We start from the raw sequence: 21107 nt of genomic DNA, 5'->3' as shown, positions 1-21107 counted from the left end.
CAGAGTTCTTCTGGGTTGGGTGGGACCCAGGCCTGGCTGTGTACACCTGCGATCCCAGCACTTACCGGTAGGTCAGGTGGTGGGAATCAGTAGTTCTGGGCCAGCCTGGGCTACATAGATGGTTCCAGACCAGCCTGGGCTATATGAGGTCTTTTCTCTCCTTTTCTTTTCTTTCTTTCTTTCTTTTTTCTTTTTTTTTAAACTGTGCCTTGTGGCTGGATCTAGATTTATATTTTACAGTAACTCTTAAACTGGGTATGGCTCAGTGGGGAGCACACCCCCCCCCAGTATATTCTAGGCCTTGGGTTCTCTCCTCAGTATTGTAAGAAAAAAAAAACCTTAAAATTAAATTTGACTCTTCAGATTTTTGGGGTGACTCCTTTATAGCTGTCCCAGCCTCTCTGGAGCCATCTGGAGATAGTGGTTATTTAGAGAGCTCGCGGGTGGAACTGGGTTTTCACTTTCCTGTGCGTGTGGCCCGGGGTTCTCATCTAGATGCGGGGTTCTGGGGCAGCCCTGCTGCCCCTGTGCCTATGGCTGCCCGGGCGTCAACCAGACCCCAGCTCTGCTCTGCAGAGCCCTGTGGCCCTGGGTGAGACTCATGTTCTCTTCTTCAGCCCCAGATCTCCCCATCTAAGCGTAGTCGGGTGGGGAAGGTATGGTGGGTACACAGGAGGCAGCTTTTTGAGACCAAGCAAGCACCGGGCTAGACCCTTCTCAGCCCTACTACTGCGGCACACCACCCACAGGAAAACCCCGGGGAGGGGCCTCTGCACTGCAGCAGCTCCTGGTTGCCTAGCAACGGGAAGTCCTCCGTGGCGGGTGTTCTGATTTATGAGAATATTTTACCCCCGGGTGCACCGCTAGCCAGGCACTCAGGAGGGCAAGCCTTGGCAGGATGCATCACGGGTGCTCAGCACCTTCCCTTAGCCTGGGCCAGCTTCCTGGAGGTCTGGCTTTGAAGTATGTCTTCTGGGTCCATGAGGTTTTAGGCGAGCAGAGTGTCACCCTCCACGGGGACAGTCCATAGGAAGTTTAGGACGCCCTCCAAACACAGGCAGGGAGGTCAGTCACAGTTTGTTTCCCAGATGTCTTTTGTTTATTCTTTGACAGTTGTATACACGTTATCTTGAACACGTCCCAAATCTTCCCCCCCTACCCCATCCCACCCCAACTTGTCTTCCTCCTGACTTCATGTTCTCTCTCTCTCTCTCTCTCTCTCTCTCTCTCTCTCTCTCTCTCTCTCTCTCTAATAACAAACTGAGGACTGTGAATGCCGCCCTGTCTTTGCTGGCTTGGTCTTGTGCAGGTAACCACAGCTGCTGCGAATTCACATCCACAGGACAGTTTCCCATCATTCCTTCCCGTCCTCCGTCCCGGGAGGGTGTCCCTCGGCTGAGCTTCTCAGTCCCCTCAGAGCTTGACGACTTAGGAGTCTCTGCCTCATGTGCTGCTAATGAGACTCCCTGCCCAAGCGCCATCAGTGGGCGGGGAAGAGGGTTGGGTCCCAGTTATCTCCTGGCCCCTCACCCACATCCCCGAACAAGGAAAGGGGCCCCTCCTACGTTGGAAATAGCCTCACACACTGGCCTGTCTCAGATGGCTCAGAGCACTCACTCAGCCTGGGGGTGGGCAGATGCTTCCCATACAGTGTAACGGGGTGGGGTACCGTGCAGTCTGTGGAATACCACAGTGAAGGTGAGAAGCAGGCTGTCTGTCCTGTGCTGAGGTCCGCCTGTATCCTCTCAGGCTTTCGTGGTCCAGACCCAGGTTAAGATGTGGGGGCAACAGTGGTTACGACAGAAATGCCCCTGCCTCCGGCACTTTCTACTGAACCAGTGAACCAGGAGTCTGGTAGATACACAGACGGTGTAAAGGGTTAGGATGGGTAGATGAGAGCCCCCCGGGTCACCAGTTCAGGTGGCAGGGGGTTGAGCTGCCTTTGGTGTGGAAGGGAGGCCTGCCCATCATGGGAAGGCTCTAGGGAATGGCGGTGTCCACTTTGAAGCTTCCCCCTGCCCAGCCTGCTCCACCCTCTATGAAATGACGTCAGGTGGATGGTACCCTGGGAGATGCTGGGTTCTGTTTATCTGCTTCCAGCCCTCCTCTGCTAGGTGCTGCCTGGGCCCAGACACCATCATCTGCCTTGACTGCCCTGTGCCCCAGCACAGACACACCCTGTCCCCCACAATGTCCACTCCGAGTCCTGACAGCAGGACATTTTGGAGTTGGTTTTACAGCAGTTCTGCCACTTGAGAGCTCTGTGGCCTCGGGCACGTGAGTTAACCTGTCTCACTCTTGGTTTCCTGTCTGCTTCAGGAGGAAAGGGTTTATTTGGCTTACACTTCCACATCACAGTCCATTAGGAAGGGAAGTCAGGGCAGGAGCCTGGAGACGGGAGCTGATGCAGAGGCCATGGAAGGGTGCTGCTTACTGGCTTATTTCTCCTGGTTTGCTCGGCCTGCTTTCTTACAGAACCCAGGACCACCAGCCCAGGGATGGATCCACCCACAGTGGGCTGGGCCCTCCCGCATCAATCACTGATTAAGAAAATGCCCTACAGGTTTGTCTATAGACCGTGAGATGGAGGCGTTTGCTCAATCGAGGTTCCCTCTTTCTTGACTCTAGTTTGTGTCGAGTTGATAAAGACAAGTGTGGTGTTCCATTCCCACCCCCAAGGCGGTTCAGAACCTCTCTCCTCTGGCTCTGCCCACCACAGGCTCCATTAATTAGCCAGGCCTGCCAGAGCCCGGTGAGGCTATGACCTGTGACCGGACTGACAGTATCAGTAAGACCCAAGCAGAGTCGGGGTGGGTCCCCCACAGGAGGCCAGACCCTCAAATTCAGGGAGGGAGCCCCCTTTTCTGGCGTCTGCCTCACCCCCTCCCCAGCTTTGACATTTCTTGTACGGGAGCGGCTGGGTTGAGTCCTTCCCTTTAGGGATCCTGGGTCCCCGGAGCCACCGGACAGCCACAGGCCCCCTGAGGCTGGGGCCCCACGTGGATTCTCTAATTATCAATGGAAGCAGTGCCCTACTGCCTGCTACATTCTATAAATAGGGAGCCGGAGGAAGACTTGAAAATGCCACCAGCTCGTCTCTGGGCGGGGGAGTTAAAAACAGCTCTGCAGAACCAGCCCTGCGCTGGAGGCCCAGGGTGGGGACAAGCAGGGGCATAGATTAGACCACATCTATTCCTGTGGGCCAGGCCTTCCCCGGGTGGGACAGCGGCCATGACTCACCCAGGACCCATGATGGCCTCAGCACCCAGGGACGTTTGTGGTGGGGAAAGGGGGACCCCAGTGACCCCAGCGTGTGCCTCCCCAGGAAAGAGGGAGGCAGAAGGCAGCTCCCAGTGCTCCCTGGAAACATCGGGAGCCCCATAACCTGCTAGCCACATCCCCACGCCTAAAACAAGGTCCTGGGTACCCAGGCTGGAGAGCAGTACTGCCCCCCCCCCCCCAGTGGAGGCTTGTGTTCTGCTCCTGGATGCAGAACCTAGTGGCACATTTGAGACCTGGCTCAGGTGGCCATGTCCCACTGACTGGAATGTCTTATGTGGGCAATTTGGGATGATGATCATGATGATGATGATGATGATGATGATACATAACAATTTTAGTAACTGCCACTATGTTTAGGTTCAGAGAGGTGAAGCCAAGGGCTTCATGGCCAGTGGGGAGCAGGGCCTGGAGCTGGGGTCCCTGAACTGCTACTGCAAGGCCACAAGCTGCTCAAATCATCCCCACCCCCTGCCCCTGTGCGTGCGTGCGTGCGTGCGTGCGTGCGTGCATGCATGCGTACGTGTGTGTGTGTATGCATGCTTGCATGTGTGTGTGCGTGCGTGCCTGTGTGTGTGTGTATGCATGCTTGCATGATTGTGTGTGTGTGTGTGTGTATGCATGCTTGCATGATTGTGTGCATGTGTGTGTGTATGCATGATTGCGTGCGTGCGTGTGTGTGTGTGTGTGTGTGTGTGTGTATGCATGCTTGCATGATTGTGTGTGTGTGTGTATGTATGCATGCTCACATGATTGCATGCGTGCGTGTGAGTTGGAACCCAGGGCCTCCTGCCTGCTAGGCAAGCTCTGAGCACCACTCCCAACCATGATTTTTTGGCAAAGCCTCACCACAGACAGAGCCCTGGCTTCTTTATAAGGATGATTTGAGCCTCAGCCTTCCCAAGGCTGAGATGGCTACCTGTGCCGCCCGGGAGCCCTCGGGGTGGTGTGGAGGCCGCCATGGTTGGATTCTCACGCTCCTGACCCGGTGTCTCAGTGCTCACCACCCCTGGGATTTGAGTTCTAGGAATGAGGTGTGGGCAATGTGTCCCCACCCCTGTCTGGAGCAGGCATTTTGAAGCTTCAAATTTGATTTTTTAAAAAACGAATTCATTTATTTTTAATGTATTTGCATTGGTGTTTGCCTACATGTATGTCTGTGTGAGGGTGTCAGATCTCGGAGTTACAGACAGTTGTGAGCTGCCATGTGGGTGCTGGGAATTGAACCCGGGTCCTCTGTAAGAGCTGTCAGTACTCTTAACCATCTCTGCAGCCCGCTCAAATTTGATTTATTTATTTATTTATTTATTTTTATTTTTTTACCCTCAAGCATCACATTGATGAGACGGGCCAGCAAGAAAGGGTCTTCTGTGGGACAGTGGGCGACCAGTCGGTGTTTAAAAATGAGAACCGAGTACTGTGGGGACTGTTTGAGATCCCAGGAGCTGAGTGACCCTGGCCTTCCGCCCACTGAGAGTCCCCTGGATCATTTTTTTTGTCTTGCATGCATCGCTTAGCTTCCGCGTTTATCTGCATAGAGTAGGCACCATGCTCCGGCTTGGAAGTGGTTAGTGTGCGAGCATGTGAAGGGACCATGGTTTGGAGCGGCTGGGAGGGAGGATAGAGTGCGGGGTCACAGCTCCTGCTCCTGGGCCCTTCGTGTAGAGGTGGGGAGGGCATCCGGGAACCCGTGTGGCGTGGCTTCTCACCTGGATGGCTCCAGGGAGGAGCCGCCTGCGTGAGTCCTGGGGCCAGCTGGCACGGAGTGGCTGTCAGCCCGGGACCTCCAGCTGCCTGTGAGTGGGAGCGCGGTGTCTTGAAGCGCTTTGTCGTGGGAGTCTGGGCGGGCCCTGTCACCTGGGGTGCAGCCTGCTCTGCCCTCCCTCGTGAGATCGCACAAGCTGGCTGCTGGTCGGGGGAGGGTTGTTTTCTGGAAGCTGCTGCTGTCTCTGCTGCCTTATGGTTCCTATAAGCCCCGCCCACTTCACAGCGGCCCCGCCTCCTGCCATCCCTACCAGGAATCCCCTAGCAGCCCAGTTCCTGTAAGCTCTTAGCCAATCCATCCGTCATCCAGCCTGTTAGGCTTGAGAGGCGATTCCTCTGACCCACTGAACTGAAGATCGCCGTCACCTCTGAGCATTCCCCGTGTGCCTGTCATATTGCTCCACGCTCCCCATGACCCAGCAGCCTCCACACTGCCAGCCTGGACCCTGGACAGTTGAGGTTCTGAGAAGTGACCGGCCCAAGGTCACGCAGCTTCTAGATCCAGGGAGCTCGAACCAAGGTCTGGGTCTGCCAGACCCCAAGGAAACCCCGCCTCTCGGGCCCCAGAGCCTGTGCGTCCATGCTAGCCTTCGAGGCTCTCACAGGCCGCATCCTTTACCTCCTGACTCCTGGAGTTCCCGGAGAGCAGAGAGGCGCTGCCCGTTCTTCTTGTCCCTGAATTCCCAGCTTCTCTCTCTCTTTCCCCTCTGCACTTCATCCTGTTGCCCCCAAAGTCAGACCCTGGAAACCCCCTTCCTCCCCTCTGTGGAGCTTGAGGGGTAGTTGCCAGTTGTGTGCAGAATCCCGAGGTTGGGCTCTGCCGAGCGCCCCTCACCCCGGGGCCGTCCACCCACCCACACTCTCGCCCCGGGGCCGTCCACCCACCCACACTCTCGCCCCCGGGCCCTCCACCCACCCACACTCTCGCCCCGGGGCCGTCCACCCACCCACACTCCTCACTTGCTCTGCCGTCTCCAGCTCTGGATTCTGCCCTGGCCAGGCCTGGGTTTCACACTTGGAAGGGATGATGTGCCGTCCTTACAGACAGCCAGGTCAGCGGCTACTCGGCACGGGTGCTCTGGGGCTGGATCCCGACCCTCCGCTGTGGCTGGTCCTGTCCTCAGGCCTGTGAGCACAGGCCTTGTTTGTCGGCTGCATGGGACCCACTTGTGGGTGTTACGGCTCTTTGTTCAGCCAGACCTGCGGACTTTTGGACACTTAGGCTCTTCTCAGCTTTTCTGTCTAACAAATGACACTGCAGTGAACACCACAGGTCATCTATAACACTGCAGTGGACACCAGTGGTCATCTGTAACACTGCAGTGGACACCAGTGGTCATCTGTAACACTGCAGTGAACACCAGTGGTCATCTGTAACACTGCAGTGAACACCACAGGTCATCTATAACACTGCAGTGAACACCACAGGTCATCTGTCACACTGCAGTGAACACCAGTGGTCATTATTAACACTGCAGTGAACACTAGTGGTCATCTATAACACTGCAGTGGACACCACAGGTCATCTGTCACACTGCAGTGAACACCAGTGGTCATCTGAAATACTGCAGTGAACACCACAGGTCATCTGTCACACTGCAGTGAACACCAGTGGTCATCTGTAACACTGCAGTGAACACCAGTGGTCACCTGTAACACTGCAGTGAACACCAGTGGTCACCTGTAACACTGCAGTGAACACCACAGGTCATCTATTACACTTCAGTGAACACCACAGGTCACCTGTCACACGGCAGTGAACACCAATGGTCATCTACAACACTGCAGTGGACACCACAGGTCATCTATAACACTGCAGTGGACACCACAGGTCATCTGTAACACTGCAGTGAACACCAGTGGTCATCTATAACACTGCAGTGAACACCACAGGTCATCTATAACACTGCAGTGGACACCACTGGTCATCTATAACACTGCAGTGGACACCACTGGTCATCTGTAACACTGCAGTGAACACCAGTAGTCATCTATAACACTGCAGTGAACACCACTGGTCATCTGTCTTCACAGCTGCACAGGCAGTGACTTATGTGACTCAAGACAGTGCAGTGACAGACATGTGCAAAGAGCATGTATAGTTTTGAGGGGACTTGAGGCCACGGCCAGGGCTGGTGAGGTAACTAAAAGCCTGCAGCGTCAGCTGAACCTCAGTGAGGGCACACATGAGCACACACAGATACCCATATGCACACACATGCAGACATGCACAGAGAGACACAGTGCACACATATACATGCATGCATACATACATTTGCACACTCAGTCGTGCACACATGGAGACACGTACACATGCGCACAGGCTCCTGTATGTACAGATGCCTGTGTACATGTGCACATTTAAACATACACGTGTACACATGGACTTACATGTGCACACGTTGCATACATGTGCAGACACACACATGTGCACATGCTGACAGGTAGTAGGGAGACTCATCCCTGTGTCCTGTGGCCAAGGCCTGCTGAGGGCCGCTGAACTGTCCTGACCCAGCAGCCCTGACAAGCTCGCTGAGCTCCATGGAAAACAGGCCTGAGGGTGTCCGCTGGGTGTTTCCCGTAGCCGCTGGCCGGGTGGAGCTGGGAGGATCCAGCTGTGGGGTTCTAGAAGGTCTGTGAACACAGCCCGAGTGGAAGCAGGAGGAAGCTGGCCCAGCGGCTGGTTTCCCGTGGCTCAAGGCTCCTGTCCATCAGCAGGAAGTTTGTTGCCCTCCCCCCCACCCCCCGGGACAGGGAGCCCCCGGAGAGGGGTCTTGTGCTAAGCTCAGCCCGCCTCCTGGACGCTCTGCACAGGCCTGCGACCAGCAGCCCACTTCCCCTCAGCCCTACAGCGGTCTCAGAGGCAGAGCGTCCAGTGTCCGGGCCATCCTTGCTCTGCCCCCCCCAGACCCCCACCCTAGCCCTCCCACCCCCGTCACACACTTGCCCAGAGCTGACCCTCTTCAAGGCCGCGTCACACACCCTGCTCCAAGCCCCTTGTCCTGTTGCTGTGAATGTCTGTGCGTGGCCTCCCTTTCGTGAGGCCCAGGAAAGCCAACCAGTGTGGCTCTGGGGGCCAGGGGCTCCCGGACCCCCGTTCTGCCCTTGCGCTGTGGACTCTCCTCTACTGACTCTGCCCGGCACTGTCCTCTTCCCAGACCGGTTTCTCTTTTCAGTTTTGTATCTGTGTTTGTGCTGTGGTGCGAATGGGAAGGCCAGAGCATGGGGTTTTTTTTCTGCCGTGTGGGTACCGGAAGTTGAACTCAGATCATCAGGCTTGGTGGCGAATACCCCGACCTGCTGATCCGCTTCGCTGGCCCTTCCTCCATTTCCGATGGCCACATGGTTTCGGTCCCACGCCATGGTGGGCTGCTGTCTGTGAACCAGGCCCACTTATGGGATAGCCACTGGGCAGTGTTTTCTGCCGTTGAAGATGGTTGTGCTGTGATTGTCTCTGGGGCATGTTTACTGTGTGACTGTTCACGTGGATGCACTCCTGCATGCTGTGTGCCCGCCTCTGTCAGTGCGTGTGAGTTGGATGTTTGAGGGTACTTGAGAGTTCTTGTGTGTGCGTACACACGTGTGCACACAGTTTGTAGTCTGTGCTTGTGCATGCGTCTTCATTTGGATATATGTTTGTATGGGTGTGTACTGTGTGGGCTGTGTGCGTAAGGATTCTGTATATTCACAGCTGGGGGTCTCGTCTGGCGCCTTTATTACGTCATCAGCAGGCGACTGGGTCCCAGCCTAAAAGCCGGTTGTGCACCCCCACACGCTCTGTGTGTGTGTGTGTGTGTGTGTGCATGTGCGTGTGCGCGTGTGTGTGTGGGGGTGCACACATCTGTGCCTGCGTGTGTGCCAGGCATCTATGTTTGTGTGGATCACTTTGGTGAATTAGGAACACTGGAGACGGAGCGCATGGTGACCTTACAATGTGAGCATCCCGCGAGTATGGCTGAGCGGCCGGCCGCGTCACACCCAGGAGAGGTGCCCCTCTCACTTTGGAGGGCTGGGGGCTGGTCCTGAGGCTGTGGCGACACACCCAGCCTGCCGCTTTCTTTCGGGTGGGCTCACACTTGCGCGCCGGCTGCCACTCTGTCGCCTGACTCGTAGTCCCTTGCCCGAAATAAATCGGGAGAGAGTTGACATGTGATGCTTGAAAAAGGAAGTCAAGTTTGGCCCACTTGGGCTGTTTTAAGAATCCCTGGGGTGGGGATGAGGAGGCACTGGGGAGGGGGGAGAGGAGGCACTGGGGGGGAGGAGACAGTGTAGTCTCAGGCCTTTGTGTAATTATTTCCCCCCTAAGCTTAGCTCCCTAATCACCTGCACGTGTCATAGAATGCACAAGGAGGCAGAACAGGAGGCCATGGCTCCCTCTCCGTCCCGCTGCCCGTGGGCTCCCCTGGGCTTTCCCTCGCCAGCCGGGGCCAGGCTAGGCTGGGACCTGCAGTGACCGAGGTGTGTCCATGGTATTTTCCACTTCAGATATTTTCTTAAGCCGCGCTGCGCAGGATGCAGCCCCAGCGTAAGCCGGGAGGGCTCTTGTCCTCTTATCTGATGCAGCGCGGAGGCCCCGTGGGTTCTCAGGGTCCCGCGGGACCCCCGCCTGCCGCCACAGCTGTCACCCCCCTTTACAGCCTTCCCGAAAGCCAGGTTTGCACATTCGTCTCCGAAACCAAGCCCCCCCCCCCCCCCCCCCCCCCCCCCCCCCCGCAGACCCGCTGCCTGGCATGCACGACCCTGTCACTTTGGGAAAAGCTTGTCCCAGGGACACAGAGACAAGGTGTCTCTGCCGGAGCCATCTTGCCATAGCCCATGGGCTGTGGCGATGGTTCTCCTGCTGTGCAGAGCCGAAGCCCAGATCGTTTTAGGACAAGGTTCCTTCCCCTGCTGCCCTCACAGCGGGGTAGCCTGGCAGTGTTGGGGACACTAAGGGACCTGTGGGTCTTGACTGAATGGTGAGTCTGTTGGCATGCTGTCACAGTGTTCGGTAAGATGCCTGGGCAGCTGGTCCGCAGACGTGGGCACTACGTCCTGTACTGGCCTCTGCTCAGCACTGTCCCCATGCCGAGTATGTGCAGACTCTGGTCAGATGTTTAATAGACTCCCCCAGCACCCTAAGCACCCCACATCCCATTTTCCAGATGCGGAAACTGAGGTTGCAGAGGGTCGTTGCAGCTGGCAGCCGGCAGAGCTGGCTTTGCCCAGGGCTGCTGGGTCACAGGGTCTTGCTTAAAATGGTTAGCTTGCTCCACCCCTGCACGTGGGGCTGCCGGGACAAGTCCATTTCATGTCTGCAGTGCCAAAGGTCGAGGTTTGGGCTGCTCATGGCCAGGCCCTATTAGCTGATCTATCGAGTGTTTGTGAAACTGGATTTGGTTCAAGCCCCCAGAGATGGGCGTCATCTCCTCCTCTGAAGCCTCGGAGGGTCGCTGAGACCATCAGCCTCACACCCCTGACTCACCAGGAGATGAAACGGGGCACAGAGAAGGGCAGTGTCTGGCTGGGGGTCATTCAGGATGGGAGCCGAGTGCACACAGGTGTGAGGGCAGAACCACCGAGCTGTGGCCGGGATGGGCCCATCCGGCCCCCCTGGTTCTGAGGCGCAGACACACGTGGCTCTGTCCTGGGTGTGTCTCGGTGTCCGTCTGCCTGGTTGGGGCTTGTCCTCTGTGTGTCTGTCTCCTCCCATCCTCTCTTCCGCCTGCATGTTTCCTGAGTGCTCGTCGCTAAGTACTCTCGCCCGGCTTGGCTCTCAGTCTAGCTGAAAAGTAGTTAATGGGGTCCAGCTGCGCCTCAGAAGCCAGAGAACTCAGGAATGTGAGCACTCCTGGGCATCCACCAAGTCCAGGGTCACGACCCAGCCCTATGGCTTTCTAGTCATTCAGGTGATTCTATGATTTCTAGTCATTCATGGAAACCCTGCTCTGGACCTCAGTCTCCTCCCCTGTGAAATGGTCCACACAGGGTCTTGCACCACTGTGGTGATATCTTGTGTACCCTAACAAAATTTACCTGAAGGTCAGAGAACAGAACAAGCCACTAGATTAAACATAGAGGCCAGGCATTGGTGGCACACACACCTTTAATCCTAGCACTCAGGAGGCAGAGATCTGTCTGGATCTCTGTGAGTTCAAAGCCACCCTGGACTGTGGGAGATTGATGGAGTCTAGGAGAGAAACAGAGCCAGGCAGTGGTGGCACACGCCTTTAATCCCAGCACTTGAGATCTCATGCCTTTGCTTGGGAAGCACACACACCTTTAATCCCAGAAATTATGGTGGAGAAAGATTTATAAGGTGTGAAGAGACAGGAACGCGAGGCTTTTCAGGCTGAGGAGTCCTAGAGGTAAGAGGTGGCAGTGGCTTGTTCCTTTGTCTCTCTGATATCCTGGCAAATTTTATTGGGGTTCACAATACATCACCACACACCACAGGCTCATTGGGATGAGTAATGAGTACAGCCTTGGTGCCCCAGGTCCGGCCTGAGCATGGGAGCGGCAGTGGGCTTCGGAGTACTGAGACAGAGCAGGTGTCCCCATGCCAGGGGGGTCCATGACTGCACGGCTCCCCACCCAGCTGGGGTGTAGAGTGGCTGGGGGTGAGGGGCAGGCTTCTCGGATTCTTTGGAACTGCACTGTCAGCTGTGGCCGCTTGACTCAGGGCTCTTTCTGAGGAGATGTGTCAGACACTCCAAAATACACGCAGGCATGGTGTTCTCCCCGTTCCTCCCCCACAGTATCAACTTCCCTGGGTTGGGAACTCATTCCTACTCACTTTACTACATGTATATATATATGCATTTGCAGAGACATGTATCCCCAGTGTATGTAACCAACAACTACTAGAGGCCTGGCATTTTCCCAAGGCCTTGGGCTGCAGATCCGGAGTCAACAAAACCCCGCCTGAGGGCACGCGGTCTTGCCAGCCTCCTGCTCATAATCAAGTTTTATGGCACACATTAGGGGTGTTTGTTTACTCTCCAGGTGCATTAGGTAGTACTCTGTTGCTGGCACAAGACGCCCAACAAAAGCATCCTGAGGCTCACAGCTGGAGTCCATCATGGTAGGAAGGCGTGGATGGCAGCTGGGGGGTGAGGTCAATGGCACCCACAGTCTGGAAGTAGGGAGAGGTGGATGGATGCTGGCACTCAGCTCACCTCCTTTTTATTCAGTCTGAGACCCCGGCCTGTGGGATGGTGCTGCCCTCACGTAGGGTGGCTTCCCTCACGTAGGGTGGGTCTCCCACCCAAGTTAACGCCCCCACGGACATGCTCAGATTCTAGACCATGTCTCGTTGACAGTCGACATTGAATGCCACCCAAGCCTTCACTGCCCTCTCAATGATGGCCGAGGAGCCGTTAGCCCAGAGACCCCAAACGGTGCCATCTGTTTCTTTATAGAAGCTTGATAACCCTGGGGTGGGTCACCAAGTGAAAAGGCCCTTCTGGCTTATCCTTAGTTCACGATTCACATATCAGGGCAGCATGAAGGAGTAGAACCTGATTTATTCGGTTTCGTCTCGGGATTCATCCAGAAGGTGGAAGGCCAAGCGTGCGTGCTGAGCAAAGTCACAGTCAGTGAGGAGTGTCTCACTCTTAGCGCACCGGGGGCCGACCTGCCATGGAACCTTCTAGATGTTTTCTTCGCTTACACTCATGCGTACTTTTTCGTTTAGACAAAACCACTTTCCTGGCACACTGTTGTTGGGACCCTTTTTAATTGTTTTTATGTTAGCTGATGTTCAAGACACATCTTTCTGTGATGGCAGATGTTCAGTATGAGCGTCGTCTTCATCTCAGGGCCTGGCCTCCGTATTTCATGGTCCCCCCGCCCCCCCTTCACAGCTCAGGCTGTTGTTCCTGTTTGGCGGTGATGGCCAATCCTGCTGGGAGCGGCTGTGTTCTGGAACCTGGGGAGTATGTTTGCTCATCTCCCTGAGATGAACTTCGGGGACTAACCCTGCTGATTCAGCTAAAACCTGCAGGTTTTAAACCGGGAGACGTATGTTCTGACTTGTTTGGGCACAAACCTTAGAGGTATGTGCTAGCATGGTCTCTCCAGCACAAGCCTTGGGAGGAGCTCCTGCCCACTCTGGGCCTGGGGCCTGGGGAGTAGCTGGGCCGAGCCAATGGGCTTTCAAACCCCAGATTCCTGAGTGTTTTGAGGCGTGTGGTGTCCTTATCAGAAACTCCTGGAGCATTGTGGGAAAAGTGGAGCAAGTGGGTGTTGGTTGGGGGTCTGGAGAGAGCTTTGGATCCCACGGACGTAGCCCCTGCCTTCCAGGCCCTGCCTCTCACCCGTCTTGGAAACCAAGAGCTACATTCTTCTCAGTTCCTGTGCCTCAGTCTCCTCTGCAGGTGAAGTGCAGGTGAACAGCTTCCGAGGAGCCTCCTGGGTCTGGTGTCTGGGATTTGGTTCCCCTTATTTGGAACCGGCAGAACTGTGGCAGGGATTGGGGTGTTGATGGCTCCGTCTGCCCTAGGCCCAGCTCTCCTGCCCTCCTTACCTCTGCTCGGGTGTGCTTTTAGTGCCTACTATTGTTTTGAAGTTTTCGAGACAGGCTCTTGCAATGAAGCTAATTCTAGGCTAGCCTAGGACTCGCTTTGTAACCCAGACTAGCCCTGAACTCATGGCAATCCTCCTGCTTTAGTCCCCTAAGTGTGGGGAGGACAGGCGTGAATCAACCCCACCAAGTTTGCTATGTGTTTTCAGACATGTCACCAGGGGACACAGGGACAGACATGTCACCGGGGAACACAGGGACAGACAGACATGTCATCAGGGAACACAGGGACAGACAGACATGTCACCAGGGAACACAGGGACAGACAGACATGTCACCAGGGCACACAGGGACAGACATGTCACCAGGGAACACAGGGACAGACATGTCACCAGGGAACATGCAGGCTCTTTGTCTCTAGCATAAAAGCATTTAAGAAAGGATTCATTCTACGGGGTTTAAAAGAGGAAATAATAGTGCAGGAGAGGTGGAGGACTCACGGGGAGGTGGAGGACTCACAGGGGAGGTGGAGGACTCACAGGGAGGTGGAGGACTCACAGGGGAGGTGGAGGACTCACGGGGAGGTGGAGGACTCACGGGGAGGTGGAGGACTCACGGGGAGGTGGAGGACTCACGGGGAGGTGGAGGACTCACGGGGAGGTGGAGGACTCACGGGGAGGTGGAGGACTCACAGGGGAGGTGGAGGACTCACAGGGGAGGTGGAGGACTCACAGGGGAGATGGAGGACTCACAGGGGAGGTGGAGGACTCACAGGGGAGGTGGAGGCCTCACAGGGGAGGTGGAGGCCTCACAGGGGAGGTGGAGGCCTCACAGGGGAGGTGGAGGACTCACAGGAGAGGTGGAGGACTCACAGGGGAGGTGGAGGACTCACAGGGGAGGTGGAGGACTCACAGGGGAGATGGAGGACTCACAGGGGAGGTGGAGGACTCACAGGGGAGGTGGAGGCCTCACAGGGGAGGTGGAGGCCTCACAGGGGAGGTGGAGGACTCACAGGGGAGGTGGAGGACTCACAGGGAGGTGGAGGACTCACAGGGGAGGTGGAGGACTCACAGCTCTCTGAGGGGGAGGGAGATGGGAGAGGAGAGAGTGAAGGACCCCTTTTCTCATCCAGAGGCCAGGGAAGCAGGGCTCAGCATTCAGTCACTGTAAACCCGGAGGCTTCAAAAGGAAGGCGCCAGAGACTCTGGACAAGCGGGCTTAAGATCTGCGCTGCTGTAGGGAGGGGAGGGGTGGCTGGGTTAGCCTCTGTGACCCCTGCAGGGAGGGAGGGGCTTCAGGTGCCAGGAGAGGTGGCCTGCAGGACACAGCTGTCCCTCTGCCTCCTGCCCTGCCCTCAGGCCCCTTCTGTCTCTTTGACCTTCTGCTGGAAGGACATTTTCTCTCGTCACCAGAGGCCTCGGCAGCTAAGTCAGACCTGTGCAAAGGGCCACAGCGACTGTCCACCCATGCCGTCACAGGAAGTTGCCACGCAGGTGTTCGTGTCTCGAAAGAGGGCTCTTGGCAGGGAAGGTCCCCACTGTCTACGTCAGAAAGGATGCTGTTGGCCACAAACTGTGCACCCGAAGAACATGACAGAGACGTGCTCTGGCCCCAGCGACGCCCGGGAGGCGGCTGCTGCAGAGGCTTTTGCTTGCTTGTCTGTCTGCTTGCCCAGTTTAGTGAACTGGGGCAGAGCTGAGGCAAAGCTCAGTCAGCGGAAGGTCTTGCCTTCAAGCAAACTTTGAGTTGTAAGATTTTTCTAGAAATTTAAGCATCGCAAGTCCTCTGGGAAAGTGGCTGACTAGGGCCTTGCAGCCATGAGAACTGCCAGAAGGCCTTGGCATTGAGGTGGGATGGAGTTAGGGAAGGCCCCAATCTGTGGCATCTGCTCAGGGTGGTGCCATGGCCACTCCTGAGTCCCAGAGAGAATTCAAGCGTGCCAGGCCCTGGAACGTGTCCCAAGAGCTTGGGTGTAAAAACACAAACATGCCCCCCCGCTGGGGCTGCCTACCACCCAGACCCAACAGTGGCCCCTCATCCGCCATCAGCTGCCATCAGCCTGTTTCAGGCCACACTGTGCTCCGCAGTGCCCGGGGAAGTGCTCACTGAGGTGATCTGACCGGCAGAGGATGCACACACCCCCTGTGGCTGGCTGTGAGCGTGAGAGCCACCGGCTGCTTAGAAGTCGCCCGTCCTTGGGACTGATTATGTCTCCAGCACCGCGTTCCACACGGTGGGGTGCTCTCTGGCCACAAGGAGCATGTGGAGAAACTGAGGCACAGAAAGTCCCAGACTGGAGTCAGCCAGGGTGTTTCGTCTGGGGGATGGATTATGTAAAAATGTTCACGGTGGTGTGTGTGTGTGTGTGTGTGTGTGTGTGTGTGTGTGTGTGTGTGTGAGTTCTTGACAGATGCTCGACCACTGAGCCCCCTTACCCCAAGCTCCCATTATAACTCCTTTGCAGCAGAGGTGGCCCAGGCCTGTGGGTTCTGTTGCTCGGCTGAGATAAAGCCCTGCCAGGGCGATCTTCTCTGTCCCTCTCTCCCCTCCTCCCTCCCCCGCCTCCCTAGTCCTCCTCGAATGATGATATCTGGGGAGCATCATGAAAGGCCAGGTTGAGAGGCTGCCTGAATCACTGTGAGGGAGTAGCTCCCCCAAGGCCACTCTCGGTTACTCTTGAGAGAGCTCCAGGGCCTCCGTGGCCGGTTTCCATGGCGATGGTACCAGACAAGGCCTTTCATGTACCACCCCGCTGAGTGGGGGAGTCGGGATCACAGGTGTCATGGTGACTCATGAGCCACCCCTGATGTCAGGCACCAGCCTAGGCTGGTCGCCAGCCCTGTGGTGACTTGTCCCCTCGCACCCAGCCTGCACGTCACCCCACCGGGCCAGGGTGCTACTTTCTCAGCTGTAAAGTAGGATCGGACGGGGCCTCATGTCAGCGGTGACTTGCTGTGGGCTCAGGGTCACCGCGGCGACGGCTCGGGTGGGTGCTGGGCTGGACCGTGCTGGCATGCGGTCTGGTACGCCTGGAAAGTGGGACCAGGCCTGCCTGGCTTTTCTAGAGCTTTGAGGAGGGAAGAGGTGGTCTGCGCTGTGTTGTTGGACGGGGACACTGGACAGGCCCGGTGACGCCCGGCGGGACCCTGCGCCTGGCTGTGCATTTGTTACTGGGGGCTCACGGAGAGAGGTTTTCTCTGATCACCATTGCAGAGCACAGAGCCCACTGGGGAGGGAAGGCCACGGGGCTGCGTGGTCTGCGGGGGTGGAGGTTTGTTCATCTCACGGAGGATCTGGAAGCAGAGAGCCCGGGCGGGAAGCAGGACAAATCCACTTCAGGCCTGTCTCCAGCGCCCACACTGCTGCTGGTGAGGCCTTATGTCCCAGCGATGTCACAGCCTCCCGAATCGGGACGGAGCATTCACACAGAGGCACCGTGGGGGACATTCCACACTGGAACCAAGACCCAGTCCACGCCAGGACGCCCATCTGAACCCGGAAAGGGCCGCTTCCTGTCCTGTCTCGGCAGACCAGGGCGCTGGCCTCCTTTGCCCTGACGTGGGGAGCCCTGACGTGGCAGTGGGCAGCTGGGTGCTGTGGCGCCCTGTGATCGTGCCTGAATCCCTCCTCCTCTCCTTCCAGAACCAGCTGAAGCAATGCTTCTCCAGGCGAGCCCCCGAGGCCAAGGACACCGACACCCTCGTGCACGAAGCCGACAGCCAGTATGGGACCTGGGCAGACCAGGGCCAGAATGGAGGCAGGTAGGACCACACCTGGGGGGAGCTGCCAGGCACCAGGCGGCGTGGTTGGGGCCGAGTCTGCTTTGGTTGGGGGTTTCTGTGGCTGTGGTGAACCACCGTGACCTGAAGCAGCTTGGGGGGGAAAGGGTTAATTCAGCTTCCACTTCCACATCACCAAAGGAAGTCAGGACAGGAACTCAAGCAGGGCAGGAACCTGAAGGCTGGAGCTGATGCAGAGGCCATGGAGAGGTGCTGCTTAATGATTTGTTCCCATGGCTTGCTCAGCCTGCTTTCTTATAGAACCCAGGGCTACCAGCCCAGGGATGGCACCACTCACCATGGGCTGGGCCCTCCCCCATCAATCACTGATTAAGAAAACGTCTTACAGCCCGATCTTATGGAGGCATTTCCTCAATTGAGACCCCTTCCTTTTAGATGACTCTAGCTTGTGTCAAGTTGACATAAAACTCTTCAGTACAGAATCTATGTGGCTGACTCAGAAATTTCTGCATTTAAAAAAAAATTTAGCAGGAGGAAGCCATTGTTCTAATAAAGGGCATTAGAAAGCCACAAGAAGATGGAAATAAAGTACAAACTGTTGATGGCAGGCAAGTAGCCTGGACACAGCCAGGAGCATGCAGGGACAGGCAGACACACAGGGACAGAGACCCACAAGGACAGACATACAGACACCCACACTGTGACAGGCTGACACACAGGGACAGACCCTCGTGAGCAGGAGGCAGATGGCGGACCAGCAGTGCAGGTGATGGTCTGGGTCCCTTGTGGTGACAGTTTTCTCAGGCGTGTCAAAACCCGAGGTTCTCTATGTGCGTCCAAGGTCAACTCCACTTGGGTCTTAAAACATTTGCAGGCTGCCGGGTGGCGGTGGCACACGGCTTTAATTCTAGCACTCGGGAGGCAGAGCCAGGCAGATCTCTGAGTTCGAGGCCAGCCTGATCTACAGAGCGAGTTCAAGGACAGGCTCCAAAGCTACACAGAGAAACCCTGTCTCGAAAAACCAAAAAACAAAACAAAAACAAAAAACAAAAAACAAAAAACAACCAAACCAAAACCAACAACAAGATAAAACAAACAATAACAACAACAAAAACCCCCACACACAAACAAAAAACCAAACAAACAAAAAAACGTTTGTAGACGACTGTACCACACTGTCAAAGTCTCTCCAACGTGAGACACAGGCCGGCTGCACAGCATTGAGTGTAGTGTATGTCACTCGGGGATTAGCCCTGTGCCCTGTGGGGGGTTTTCCACTGTGAAAACATGCTGAAGACCCACACACAGCAGGCCTCCCAAGCCCAGGAAACCAACATACACAACAGCAACAAACAGTAACAATACTACCCAAGTGCCAAACCAAAGGACCTTTCGGCCCTCCCTCGGGGTCACACCGGCATCTGTCCGTCTGCGACTCTCGATGCTTTCTGGTATCTGTGTGTGTTTGTCCCTGCTAGTACACACTCCACGAACTGGTCCCTAAGTTGTGTGTGCATGTATATGGCTTGCAGGACCTTCTTCTGCCTGGCTGGGAGGGAACGCAAACTGCGGAAGGGAAGCAGCTGGGAACCCACCCCTCCCGAATGGGGGTGCAGGTGGGATGAGATGAATCTCCCCCATAGGCCCCTTCCTCCTCCGTAGAAAGGGTAGGTGCTCTGGCATCTGCCACAGGCTCAGTGCATGCCTGACTGACTAGCCCTGTGGTCTGTGGACATCATGCAAAGCTGGGAAACTGAGGCTCAGAGAGAGGCAGGGACCTGAGTCCTGTATATCAGTAGTAGCTGAGCTGGGCTTGAACCTGGGACCCCATCTCTCCTGCCGCTGGGGGCTCCGACTGCTCCTCCGCTGGGTCACTGCTGGGGTGGCGGGGGGGGGGGTGACGGCTGACCGCTACCCCACTGTCAGAGCTGCATTAAAATTGGACGAGAGGAGAAATGGAACCAACCAGCTGGACTTCTCCCATCTCTAACCCCCACTCTGCTAAACCTATGACTTAACGTGTGTAGCGAGCTTCCTTGAGTGATTCTGGAAGTGCTCCCGCGGGAGCCCCCAACTGCCTGGTGATCTGTGCTGGAGCTTGTTCCTGTCTCCTAAGGGACCCCAAGCCCCGCGGTCCCCCCAGCCCCCCAGCTTCTGTCTCAAGACCCCTGAGACCTTGGCGCTTCCGAGGCTGTTCGCCCCCTGCTGTCCTCCAGAGGAACTGCAGCCTCCGGGACCAGGCTCTCTTGCCTTGGACAGTGGCGTCCTCTGCTGCCCGAGGGTGGCTTTTCCCTCGGCCTCTGGGTTTGCGTCTTTCCTGTCTTCATGCTCCCAACTGTGAAGGCCATGGAGCTGGGAGCATGGGGTTCTCAGTGAGCGAGCGAGCCAGCGAGTGGGTGACTGAGGCAGCCATGGGCTGGAGCAGAAGGCTCGAGGCCCCGTCTTCTGGTGATTAGGGACCCTCTGACCCCCTTGCCACTGCCCAGTGGGAACTCAGCCTGAGCTGCCCACACGAGACCCCACACGAGGAGGCGGGTGAAGTGCGTTTTGTCTTGAGAAACGTCTCCGTGGTCAGTGTTAGAAGTGGACTGACGCGTCCCAGCAAGCCTGCCTGCCTGTCTGCTCCAGGCGGAAGGACCCGGGTTCTGTGGCATCTGACCTGACCCTCTTTTCTCATCAGAGCCTTGGAGGCTCACACATCCCTCCTCCGCACAGCCTGTGTTGCCTCTCATTTTTATTTTATTATTTCTCTTTATTTATTTTTATTTTATTTGTTTGTTTTTGGTTTCTGGGCACAGGTGATTGCTATGTAGCCCAGGATGGCCCCCAACCCCTGACCCTCCTGCTTCTGCCTCCTCCTGCGGAGATTCTAGGTGTGCCGCCGCCGTCGCTCCTGGTTCCGGCCTGGGCTCTCCTTGGCCACCTGTTGCAGGGGTCCCGTGGATAACGGACCCCCTGGCCGCTGTTGCCAGGAGGAAGACCCCCTGCGGTCCCCTGGGTCGGGACACGTGTCCACGTGTCCACGACCCCTTGTGCTTGGGATGGAGTGTCCCAGGCCCCCCGGTGACCACTGCCACCCCCCGCCTCTCCTTGCAGTTTCGGCCCCGAGTCCCCGTCGTCTCCCGACAGCAGTGCCACGTCTGCCGGGAAGCAGCCGCCGAGTAGCCACTTGTCCTCGTACACGGAGTCCACGTCGGTGGATCAGCATGACAGCTCCCGGGACCGGCGCAGCTCCAGCGCTGACCGCTCCAGTTCCGAGCTGGAGTCCACGGATGGCCCAGAAGGGCCACCTCCATCAGACGCTTGCCCAGCGGAGAGGGAGGATGACTTCTCCTTCATCCATGTAAGCTTGAAGCAGGGGGGGGGGGGTGGAAATAGCCATTTCTTGTTTTCAAAGGAAGCCACAGCCTATGCACAATCGCCACCCCACCGGGATGGGGGCCGCATGCCACGAACCCGTGTGGTGGGCACAGGACACAGCCTTAGGTAGGGACCCTCCTTTAGCATAGGGCAGCCACATGCTAGCTGTGTGGCTGGGCACAGCCCGGGGCAAACACAGAGAGCAGCCTCTTCAGGTCCTCACTCAGAAGAACGTGGGCACCAGACATGAAGGGCTCTCCGTGACAGCTGTTCCAGGCGCAGGACCCCTTCTGGGGGTCCCCCAGAACTGAGCTTGCTTAGGCTCCACACACAGCCACCCCTCAGGTGCCCACTGTCCTGAGCCACAGTGTCCTGCTGGTCCTGCTGCAGCCTCTTCAGGACCAGAACTGGACCCCACCCTGCTGCGGAAGCCCTAGCCTCCAAGGAGGATAGGAACCATC

General features: G+C 56.7%; 1 protein-coding gene across 8 annotated transcripts in view; it reads left to right on the top strand.

The window, feature by feature from the left end:
• Positions 1-21107, top strand: part of Kiaa1671 (KIAA1671 ortholog) — a 148932-nt gene that overhangs the window by 115491 nt on the left and 12334 nt on the right. For all 8 annotated transcript variants that reach the window (XM_076560282.1, XM_076560285.1, XM_076560283.1 and 5 more), the window contains 2 exons: positions 17189-17307; positions 20383-20629. In XM_076560282.1, coding sequence (XP_076416397.1) covers positions 17189-17307; positions 20383-20629 — 366 coding nt within the window. The remainder of the gene's footprint in view (positions 1-17188; positions 17308-20382; positions 20630-21107) is intronic.

Source organism: Peromyscus maniculatus, chromosome 23 (genome assembly GCF_049852395.1).
Source record: "Peromyscus maniculatus bairdii isolate BWxNUB_F1_BW_parent chromosome 23, HU_Pman_BW_mat_3.1, whole genome shotgun sequence".
NCBI classification, from domain to species: domain Eukaryota; kingdom Metazoa; phylum Chordata; class Mammalia; order Rodentia; family Cricetidae; genus Peromyscus; species Peromyscus maniculatus.
Note: the sequence above shows the minus strand (reverse complement) of the source record. Positions and strands in the feature narration are given on the sequence as shown.